This window comes from Tauraco erythrolophus, chromosome 1 (genome assembly GCF_009769465.1).
Source record: "Tauraco erythrolophus isolate bTauEry1 chromosome 1, bTauEry1.pri, whole genome shotgun sequence".
In the NCBI taxonomy this organism is placed as follows: Eukaryota; Metazoa; Chordata; class Aves; order Musophagiformes; family Musophagidae; genus Tauraco; species Tauraco erythrolophus.
In genome coordinates, this window is record NC_141465.1 from 41,017,062 (window position 1) to 41,029,388 (window position 12,327).

The window sequence follows — 12,327 nt, forward strand, 5'->3', positions numbered from 1 at the left end:
AGTGTCTTTTGCACAGCTGGTGTTCAGGAATGTTGGAGGAAGTTGGGAATACTTTTGTGTGTTTGCTGATAGGAAAGAAAATTTAAAAGAAATAACAAACTGGAGTTGTTAAGGGGCAATAGGTCACTGGGGAGATGGAGTAGGAAGAGCTGAGGTAGTTGTGGTTTCAGTAGAGGGACATAAGATGTAAATTCTTAGAAAATACAGTTTTGTTAGTTTCCCTGCTCAAGCTCTTTTTACTATTAAATCCTTATTATTTTTCACTGTTTTAGTTAAATATATTTTATAATTGTATTTACACAAACACATTTTCCTATTTAACACCACTGTTATATTACTGTAACTGCACGATTTTCCTACAATTTATCTTGTCTGCATGTTTAATTTGAAAGTGAAAAAATTATTTCATTAGTATTCCTCACCTTCCTTATCCGTATATAAAACACCATGTCATATGCCAGCAGAGGTGGAATGTACATTAGGGCAAAAAAGATGATTTCTGCTTTTCTTTTTAGCTGCAGAGAAGGTTCCTGAGCAAGAACGTCTTGGAATTTGTTCAACAAAAGCCATCTTTGTGACTCTATCCTGGCATTAAAGTCTAGAGTACATAGCATCTAGATGCTATGCTTGTGTACTCTTTGCTAAGAGGGCTAAATCTATGAAAACAAGGCAGGAGAGTGTGCTCTAAAAATTGTCAGCATATTTAAAGATGTATTTTTAAACTGAGTGATTTAGGTGTCAGGGTTGTTTTTGTGGTTTTTCTTTTGAGGTGAAGGAGGGTAAAAGGGAGAATGTAGATTCTAGAAGATAAAATCTGATTAGTTACCAGTATCTGGTGTGGACTTGTGAAATGAGCGATCCTTTGTTCTCAGCCCCAGTACCAGTAGCACCAAATGCTGCTTTACTCAAAATGACAAGTATTGGTAGACAGTGACCTCACCTTATTTTATAAAGAGAGATTGTATATATACGAGCAACACTCTTCTATCAGCTTAATGGAAATTCATGGCAATGTGAAATCCTTCTTTAAACTCTAGCTACTCCTAAAAACTTCCTTAAACTCTAGCTACTCTTCTGCAGGAGGATTTGCATTTAATAAACTTTGCACATCATAAAAAAGTTCAACTTCATGTTCCTATTTTTTGACTTATTGTTAAACCCACCAGACAAAGTAAGAAATGTTTTTTTTGGGAATCACCACCTTTGACACTTTTCAAGAATCTGTTTTTTAGACGTGAATGCATTTATATTTCTAATATGTTTGTACTTTTATCTCTCTGCTTTCCCATTTTGTGTGAACTCAATATTTTTATGCCAGTAAAAGTGAAAGATATTGAAATATCAGACTTCGAAATGATTGCATGAAAATTATTAATTGTATGTCTTTTTCAGAAATATTGTGCTAAATGCATTTATGACAGTTGTGACTATTCCAGGGTGAGCTGGGTCTGATTGAACTATGACTTTCTTGAGGGTGTTCTCTGGGTACCGAAATCTGGTTTTCGGGTGGATTTTTTTCTTCTGCTTGTTTATTTTTGTGGTGTTTTGTTTTGTTTTGTTGTATTTTTTTTTTGCCTTTGTGAAGTACCACTTGACAGTCCAACTGTGTGTGCCCTCTTGCTCTGGGACTTTTGGGAGAGAAGTAGTAGGGCCAGCTATTTCATGCATGTATGCATATAATAAATTAATCAATGTGAATAATGTATTTTCTCTGTGCTAAGATTTTACCAAGAAGCTGTTGCAGAACAGTTGTTGAAGCAAGGTGGGCTATAATTGTTGGAAAAGGCATGATTACAAAACCTGCCGGTGCCTGGAAACTGAGTCCTCAACAAATCAAACAATATTAATCACTTCCATTACTCTGCAGCAGATGTCACGTAGTGTCTTGTGCTGTTGTAGGGAGTGAAGATCATTTGCTTGCTTTTAATTCCAAAAGAGTTAGTCTGTAAAGTAGAATTTAATCAGTAAATCCAGAACATGATCACCATTATCTGTAGCTATTAGGAGAAAGGGGAAAACCTCCTCTAAGAGGGAACTATGACCAACAACCTTGTTAGAAATGCAAAAGAAACTTTATTTGCTCTGAATTGTATAGCACAAAGGGCAACAAGAAAAAGAAGTGATACCGATTTTGTTGTTATTGTTTATTCCATGATGCCTGATTATTGTAATTTCTGGATAGCCCATTGTGAAGCAGAGCACAACAGACTGTGAGTTTGTCTTTGTCAGTGTTTCCCTTGGGGCAGTTGGCAACAGTCCGATAACTCCTCCTCCGTTTTAATCCAGCATCTTTGAAATTTTACCATATTAGTCCTTTAGCTAAATTGATGATTAGGTAGAGGGAATCTTGTCAGCTTTGGTGGAGATAGAACAAAGATAATCCAAAAAGTAATAGTTTTAGAAATGTTTTGATGGGATGTTTTGTATTTTTTTTGGCAAATGAATATCTTCAGTATATAATTTCTTGGTTGGCTTGCCCTGTACATCCTCCACTGATGGAGTGTATCCACTGTACAAGGTAACTTCTCGTAGATAAACTGGGACATACATGATATTTTTTAAGAAATAAGTATTTCATTTTCTGAAGTCATAAAACTCAGCCTATATCAAGAATGGTATAAGATGTGCCCGTAGCTGATAAGCATAATAATTTACAGTCACATCCATAAACAATTTACTGCACGATGAATACTTAACAATAAGTAATTTAGCTGAATTAATACTTGGGTAATTTTGCCTTTCAGGTGTAAATTTAGCTTCACTATTCCATTTTAATAAATGAATATATTAAACTATAAACTTAATAAAAACTCATTTCATTAAAAATTAATTAAATTGTATATATGCTACCCTGTTTCTCATTATTTAATGTATATATCTAATAGCTTCAACCGAAATAAGAGTACTACTGCAAAAGTGACTATGAGTCTGGGAGGAGAAAGAGGGAAATAATTCTTTCCTTTCCTCCATTAAGAAAACTCTCTTCCCTCTCAATAATGTTTTTCCTATTTCAAACATATATAAAGAGTGCTCGTGTCTGGAGCAGCCATAATTTTTGTATGTGTGGTTTTGCTTGTCTGTGCAACAACTAATATGTATCAAGAGAGTCAGGGAGGGAAGATGTGCCTTTGGAATTCAGTAGAGGTCATGTGCTTGACTCCATCAGTCTGCCTTTAAAAACGCTAAGCAAAACACTTTCGGTGCCCACAAAGCTTTCCATGATTAGAAAGACTATTTCCATAAATTCCTTGAAAAATGTGAGTGTTTTATGAACTATTTTCTACTGATTGATGTGTAAACCTCAGGGAAATACTGCCACTGTGCTCTTCATGGCTGGTTCTACACAGGATATTACAACAAATAGTCTTTCTCCTGATTAACTTACTTCTGGGACTGAAAAAACCAATACAACAGAATTCATAAAGAATTTGTGCACATATAACATCAGCCAGAGAGCACATCGTTCTCTGATGTTGAATTAATACAAGGTTAGTGACTGCAATGTAAGTGGATTTTAGTGGCTGTAAAATTAGATTCAAATCATCCTACAAGGGTAGAAAGCGTAAAGTGTTTCTATAAAATCCAATCTGTCAGTCTCATGACAAAATTTTTTCTACCATTTTCTTTTGATTTTTATATAAAACTCAGTCTACTGGATATAAATAATTGTCTGGTGTGTTGATGGTTGCTTCTAACGACACCTTCGATAGTAACTTTAGCTATAAAGTTGCTTAATTCTTTCAAGGCTTGGTTTTGCAGTAAAAATATAAAACTGTGTAACTGTTTTTCTCAGTGCTGTCCAAAATAGATGTCATTAAATTAAACTCTCTAGAGGAATCTCAAGGCTCTGTTAAATTACCTTTCAGGTATTAGGTTATACAAACTGTTAGTAATTTCCAAAAGTATTGTAGAATAAATACATAATCAAAACCTATGAAATCCCCTGTTTTTCAATGCATTTTTCTTTGTACTCTGTATACCCATTTTAGAGGTTTACAATGACAATGAAAGAATGATATGGAGGTTGGGTATTTTTAACAGATGTCTCAAAATAATAAAATTATATAGTGTAAACCCTTAATGAGGGGCTTCCTTGTTCAGGCTAAGTCTCATTTGGTAATTTATGTGAGATTTCCTGAGAATAAATTCCACGCAACTCTAGTAACCTGATTGCTGAAAGTCCGTTACCCTCATCAAATTTGTGTTCTTTAACCACAAGTAAATCTGTGTATTCCATAATCCGTCTAATTTTATCTCTTTCCTTTTTCAATCTTTTTGGCTTCCACATTGCCTACCAGAACTTCTATAACAGGCTTCACTACAGAAAAAGCATTCTTCATAGCAATAATGAATGATACAAAGGCCTGCAGAATGTAAGAATAACTGTTGTTTTGGGGAGGTTTTTTTTTTTTTTATGATTACTAGTTATGAAATTGTTTGATCAAGTAAGAGTTTAGTAAGGTCTTATGTCTGATTCGTTTCTTGGGATAGGTCAGTGGTCTTGACAAGTTCCTGGCTGGATTTCAAATCTGGATTATGTAGCACTCGTCATTATACATTTTTCCTGAAATGTTGAACTCCAGATTGCAGCTGAACAGGCAGGAATTATTTTGGGAATATACTCAGTGCAATGTAAAGATGTTTTATTTCACTGTTTTAATATGCTGGTGGCAAAGTAAAAGTGATTGCAAGAACTAAATCAGTTCATAATAACTCAGGAACTTGCAAGATATGCACTGAAAGGAGGATGAGGGAAAGTAACGGGGGCTTCTTTTGAAACATTTGTCATTCTTGACAGTGTTGAAAAGAATCTGGTTATCAGATTGATCAGTGACTCTCATAGACCCAGTTCTGGCCTAGTGTCAAGGAGCATTAACTTTTTAACAAGCAGAACCTGTCAATATTGTTAAACTGACCTGAGAAAAAATTTTGAATGGAAACATTGAGCATATTACTGTCTAACTTTGTTATACAAAGAGAAATAATGAAATTACTATTTCTTGGGTGGACTTTAGAACCCTGCTGTAATATTCATTACAGTAGGTATCTGATCCCAAAAGGTTTTAGAATGGGAACATGAATGAAAGCAAAAGACAAACATTTTTTGATAATGGGAGGTCACAGCTGTAATAGTGTAAGGATCCTTTCTGTGACTGTCTGAGCAACTCCTCTTGCATTTCCAGTCATTTAAAAAGTCCGATCTGATTTTACAGGAACAGCCAGTAGGAACTGGCCATTAGTAATTTCCCTTGAGAGCAACTTCCACAGGTTCAGTTTACTGCAGAATCTTCTTGACTTCCAAAAGCAATGGGAATTTTAATACCGAAAGTTCTTGTTGCGATCCTAAGATCGTTACTACTTTCACTCCAGAAATTACTTGAGCAAGACTTTAGTCTGTCCATTAATATTAGTACTTATTTACACTGGATTCTGGCAGCAGAACACAATGGAGCAAACATCAATTTGTTGAAATTATTTCCTTTTGAGCTTAATTATATCTCACTAGAGCTAGAAAACAGGCAGAATAGCTCCAGCATTTTTGTATTTTGGCCTGATTTCTTAAAAATGCATTTTTATCAAGATCTATCTCTTTGTGGAAGCGCAATTCAATATATAGCAGTTAAACAGGAGAAGGGTGAGGAATCAGTTGCAATGATGGCATAAGCCTTTAGTGCCTATAGGAAGCTGGAGTACATTATGTCAGGATGTTCAGTCAGGGAAAGTCAACGGGGGAATGATACAAAAGCAATGCATGTGTGGTGGTGGGGAGATTGCTGCCTGTTTGGGCTTGTGAATTTGACAAAATTATGAACAGAACTATGACTTTTTCTTTGGACACAAAAGTTTAGCTGGTAATAAAGATTAGTTGATTTAGCATCAAGTTATATTAATGCTTAAATTAATATAGAAACAGGCATTCGGATTTAACATTCTTTGTCTTTTTTACTTCAATTTCCTATTTTGTGTTTTGTGAAAATAGAGACAGAAAGAATTCCAACTCTTTGACTTGACTTGCATAACTTATAACAGTCATCTTACAATCTTTCTAACACCTTAAAGAACTAAGGAAATCTGTTTGTGTCCTTGCTGGAGAGGATGGGAGGAGGGTAGTGTGCACTATAGTTTACCTTGCAGTCCCAGTTCACTCATCATTTAGATTGGGGCATTTCGAAGCATACCATGGCTATGTTTCTACCCTCGAAGGGAAAACTGCATGAAATGGCAATGTGCACTCAAATTTCACCTTGGCATGCAGGTGTGAAGCTGTACATAAGATGTGCATGTGGGTGAGGACAATAGGATACAGCTTATGAGAACTTTTAAGAAGAGTTTGGGAAATGTGATTGCAGAAGTCAGACTAACAGGAAAAAAAGCTATTTAGAATTTTAAAATTCTGGGATTCGGCTGTGTAGCACATTAGAAACGTATATTTATGGAAGAGTGTGATTATAACTGAATTAGTAGAAACTTTGTTAAACCAAAGCATTATCAGGAAGAATTATAGAATCCTAGAATATCAAGTTGGAAGGAACTCAAGGATCATCTGGTCTAACCTTTCTTGTCAAAAGCATGGTCTAGGCAAGATGGCACAGCACCCTGTCCAGATGAATCTTAGAAGTGTGCATTGCTGGGGAATCCACTACTTCCCTGGGGAGATAATTCCAATGGCTGATTGTTCTCATTGTGAAAAGTTTTTCTTTTCTGTCTAATTGGAATCTCCCCAGGAATAACTTGTACCCCTTACCCCTTGTCTTTTCCATGTGACTCCTTGTAAAAAGGGACTCTCCATCTTCTTTGTAGCCATCCTTTAAATACTGGAACATGTTTATAAGGTTTCCCCTAAGCCTTCTTTCCGCAAGCCTGAACAAACCCAATTCTCTCAGCCTTTCCTCATATGGCAGGCTTCCTGGTCCTTTGATCATCTTTGTGGCCCTTCTCTGGACCCTCTCCAGCCTGTCGACATCTTTTTTGTATAGCAGGGACCAAAACTGAACACAGTATTCCAGGTGTGCCTGACAAGGGCTGAGTGGGATAATGAATTCTTTATCTCTGCTAGTGATGCCCGTGTTGATGCAACCCAGCATCCTGTTGGCTTTCTTTGCTGCAGCAGCAGCACACTGTTCAGTCATATTGAGCTTGTTGTCCACCGAGACCCCCAGGTCCCTTTACAGGAAATTCAATTTTAGACACAAGGGGGGAAAATAACTCTATCGGATGGAAAAAGAGTATTTTTTTTAAGTCCAATTACTGTTAAGATATGGTAGGAACAGTGGAAAACCCATGGGAAGTAAGAAGGAGAATTAGAGGTGCATAAAGAGCGAAATCAGTTGACAAATTTTAGTAAACATTTCAAGTAGCACTAAATGATTTTCAGAGTTTGAGAAGTGAAAAGGTTAAATAGGTCCAATGAATAAATGACAAATTATGAAGAGAGAGTTCATGCACAGAGATAAGGAGTTAACTAGAGCTATCTCAAGGTAGCAAGTTTATCCTTTACAAAAGGATTCCGTTCTCTGTAAGTCAGTGGTGAACTCATTTACTACCAAGGGAGCTGTGGAGATGCACAGCTATTTACAGTGAAAAACTGCATAAATTTTCGTGGGAAAATACTATGCATTTAGAAGGCTAACATCTGTAAACTAGATGTCTGATGTCTGTTACCTAACTTCTAGAAGTTTTCATGAAAGTGGGAGAATTTAAAACAACTAAGTTAAATACTTACTTATATACTGTTAAGCATAATTTTTGAATTTTTCAGGGTATGTACTCAGTTATTTTAAAGTAGCCAAAAGAGAAATCAGAAATCTGCAGATCTATCATTCCAGCATGATTTCTGCAGAACGTATGTGAAGATGAATCTTTGCTTTCATTAAGGATTAGAGTGGTGATGGAAGGAAAAAAAAAGACCTTACAAGTAAACTGAGCTTTTAAATTAATGTAAACAGTATCATTTTTATACCTGTCGTATATTCACATAATAATAAAATTTGCACACATGTTCATACATATGATTCTAGATTGTTAAAAGCAAGGTTATTTCTAGCCCTGGGAAGTCTTTTGAACAACAATAAAGGGATTCAGAGGATTTATATGATTAAATTCATACTCTGAAAGAGCAACTCCTTCAGTGCCTTTGGAAGATTTCATAAATAGGGATAAAAGAGGTGACAAAGTTCTGAGCTGCTAGTTGCTTTCTTTTAGACACTTCTGGCCTTGAAATCCACAGTTTCAGACAGCCATCTGTGTTCTCCATCTAACTGAAGAAAGTAGGCACTCAGCACCAGAACTCTAGAAGAGCCATCAAAAGGAATGGAGGATGATATAATTAGGCCAGTGGTAAAACAGTAAGACATATTTTCTCTATGGATGCTCAGTTAGTCTCTTCATACTGAGCAGGCTTGGGCCAAGGGGTTTGTTCCAAGATCTGCAAGTCTTGCCAGTGCACTAAACTGCTGGTTATTTGGTAAAAAATGTTAGTCTAAGTGCCTTTCTGGTCTTATAGGTGGGATCAGCATGAATCAGACTTCAGATATCTACAGAAAATTGCCTAATTTGGGAACACTGATGGAGCTCAGTCATAAAGTATGCACAATAAGCCTATCCACTGTCAAGGAAAAAACATTTTGGACTCCAGCCAGGAGTGAAAATATTAGCTTACTTTACAGGGGTAGGTTACAGCTCAGCGGAGAAAATAAGCGTGTAACTTTCAGAAGTAGGTGCCTCATTTTTTAGGTTTTCTTTAAAATCTGGCCAAATTTGAGAAATATTAGTTTCTGGTGGTTCTGACCAGTAAGAAACTCATAGGGAGTGGTGACAAGAAGATATGATTGCCTATCCATTGCCCATCTCTCATCCCATCCCTATTAAACAAAAAACTGACGAAAGGAAGAACCACCCTCCTCAAGAGACAGTGTAGCATACTATATATATATATTTGTACGTATGTGTGTTTTTATACTTAATGCAGGGAGAAAACAGGCTTACTCGATCAACAGTAGAAATATAATACTAGAAGGGACCACAGAATCAGCAGGTCTCCACCCCTCAGAATTACAGACAGTCGTGTAGTAAATACCTAGTTTAGACAGACTCACAGAACATTTAATTTACACGACATGAAAGACATGAAACCATGAAAGACAAAATCTTTCTTAGCTCTGCAACAAAATATGGGACCTGCAAAAATAGATGACAACTGTAATGTGTTTCTGAAATCGTGTGGGAAAGTTTGAGATCACCGATGTCTTTGAGCACTGAAACAACAGTTCTGCATTTATTACGTAAACATCCCGGATGATCCTGGGAAGTGAACCATATTCAACACCAAGAAAAGAACAAAGCAAGAAAACCAGCAATGTTATCAATCTGATGCAGGGGAGGGAAGGGAGATTTCCTTCTTGTCTTTTGATATGGGTGCTTGAATTCGAGTACTGAAACAGTGGCCATGTATGTACTACCATTACTTCATTGCTTGTTTTTCCTGTTTGATTACACAGTTGCTTGCTTAAGGTTAACATCATTTTAAAATCATTTAGCTTCTGTTAGTTCACTGCTCTATTCAGAAAGGTATCGAAAACTTCTCTTGAAAAATGGGAAATCATCAAACTTCCAGTCCATATTTATTCATCAACAATTCATATCTGTTTCATGTTTATAGTCAACTATACCAGTAGTGTTCCTTTTACTTTTTTAGGTAGAAACTAGTCTGACACATCCAGTTTTTGACAGAAACTGTGTTACGCTACTTTCCTGCATTTTATACAATTTAAATTAAATACATTTGTCCTACTTTTACCTCTGCTCCATATTACTTTTTTTCTTTTTTAAAAAAAAATCTCATTTTAATTAATCTTATTTCTATCCCTATTAATTTGCTGTCATTTCTATTATCCTATCCTTATTTTTTAGTTACTTAGCCTTTACTTTTTTATACTTCACTACCTTCACTGTAAGCTGAAATGGAGTAATCCATAAATGTAGGATCACAATTTATTGCTTAGTTTGTATGAAGTGAAATCTCCCTATCCAAAGTGTGTAGCAGCCCCTCTTTTCCTATGCTTTCTCTTTGTTGTTAATAATTAGTTTTGTTTTTTTTTTTTTTTCTCAAGCTTGGATGCTTGACAGGCTAGCTGTAACCATTAATGAAATGAATAAATGAGCTAGAAAAAAAAATAAATCAAGCCTTTCTGACTTGTGATTTCACTCAAAATTCACTTAACACAGAGAAAAATTTATTGTTTAACGTAATAAGAAATTGCAGAATGCTACAGTACTACATGATATCTTGAAAACATTTTTTAAGAGAACTCTGTGTGTCAGTGGAAGATTGTCACCTGTAGTCGGATATCCACTGCAGAAATTGCAGTGTCAATTTAAAATACCATCACTCAGCAGCAGTTTGCTCCACCCGGTGGCAAAGGTAACAGAAGAGAGGGTATGAGTAGATCTTTTCATGCAGTCCACCTGCTGGCTTTCTGTACAACCAGTGACTTAGATGCTATCAGCTGTGGTTGTTAATGCCTCAAACTTGAATGTCTTTTCTGTGAGCTGCTGATTATAGAGTCTACATATATACAAGACACAAAGAAATGAGATGCAATTAAAATACAACCTCAGCCTATTTTCCTGTAATCAGCTTTATAGCTTACAAAATCTAAAATTCATCATATGAAAATTGTTTTGGTCTTGCCATTGTTCAGATAGTTACCATGTATGCCATTGCATACGCATCATTTACAATATATAACATATCAAAAAGCATTGTTTAATATAATTTCAGGTGTAACAGTTGATGTTAAAATGACAAGTGATATTTTGCTTTGCTCTATCTAGTTAGGTGGATCACTTCTGTTAAACCTCTTTGTTACACTTCTAAAGAAAATGCATGTAAAATAGTAAGGGACTGACAGTGCAGCTCTATGCATGTGTAGGTAGTTCCATAGTCTGAGTGAGATACTTTAACTCACATTGAGCAATGACTTTAAAATTTGTGCTTGATATGACCTGTATGTGCCAGCACTGCCCTTAAACTATGCGTTCTTTTTATGTACTTAAAAGTTAGGACTTACCAATAGTGTATTTATATTCTACTTTTCAAAGCAAGTAGAATGGATATTGTGTTTATAGTGTTCTTGCAACAGTAACAGGCTTTTAATGATTTTTCCTCTTTGTGAATTCTCTTCACTAGGTGTCTTCAGATCTTTCAATGGTGGGTGGTGCACCGGTTATTACTGTAGACCCAGACGACAGAGTTGCTTATATTTTGAGTGTATCTCCGTGGAGACGAGGAATCTTTCAAGGTACAATGTAGAACCTAAATATAAAAAATCCCAATAGAGAAGCAGATTAAATCTGTTTAAATTTAATGCTTACATTTCTGTTCAACTTATCCTTTCTTCTTCAAGTAAGGCTATAATTACTGGTGATACTGTTTTTTAAGCTGGCTCATATTTTTATTTGTAAAGATCTATTACTGCTAAACATGTGGTCAGGTCCTTCAGAAATGCCAGCATATGTGCAACTTTATGCATTTAATTGGTCTCATGAAAATTGACTTAATAGGAATTAATTTGGTCTACATTTAATTTTCCAAAACCTGTTGAATAGCTGTTGTTATCTTAGCACTACTCAAATCAAAGATTTAAAGGCAGAGACCAGAATTTGATTCTTTCCATTGGTTAAAGTTCAATTTGTTGACCAAAAGGCAAGAGTAGATACGTAGAATGTAGTGAACCCGATTCCTTCTTTGAGATGTGTAGAGGCTAGGGATATCTAAAATTAATTGCAAATATTTTGCATCAGTCCATGTTTGTACTGGTATTCTTATGATAAAATAGCAAGACTCTTGCTTGTTTTAACTAACATCAGCATGTCAAATTTAATGTTTTGTCCTGAAAATAATTGTTTTAAACTAGTATTTTTTTAACAATTCAGATTTCAATAATATTCGAATGCTCAGTAATAATTCTATATGATGCTCATTCTTTACCTCCTAATATGAAAAACATAATTGTGGGAATAAGACTCTACAATCAGTCTTTTTCTTCAGTGTAGAGTAGCTACTGTAGTAACTCTCAGCAGAGCAAAGTACAATAATGTGTTTGGGAAGGAGTTATGGGAACAGAAGGGACCGTCTTAAAGTAACTAAAGAGCACTCGAGAAACCTAGATTTGACCAACTTCTTAAACAAAAGGATTTCTGATATTGGATAAATCTCTTAATACAAAATACTTGGTGTATGCTTTCAATTTTGTGAGCTCCTAACACCAAACACTTGATTCTGCTACCTTCTTAGACAATTAAGGTTCATGACAGTTGTTTTCTCAA

General features: G+C 35.5%; 1 protein-coding gene across 1 annotated transcript in view; it reads left to right on the forward strand.

The window, feature by feature from the left end:
• The window catches only part of CFAP47 (cilia and flagella associated protein 47), a 343,401-nt gene that overhangs the window by 169,695 nt on the left and 161,379 nt on the right, over positions 1-12,327 (forward strand). Inside the window, exon 49 of the mRNA XM_086608696.1 lies at positions 11,189-11,300. Coding sequence (XP_086464822.1) covers positions 11,189-11,300 — 112 coding nt within the window. The remainder of the gene's footprint in view (positions 1-11,188; positions 11,301-12,327) is intronic.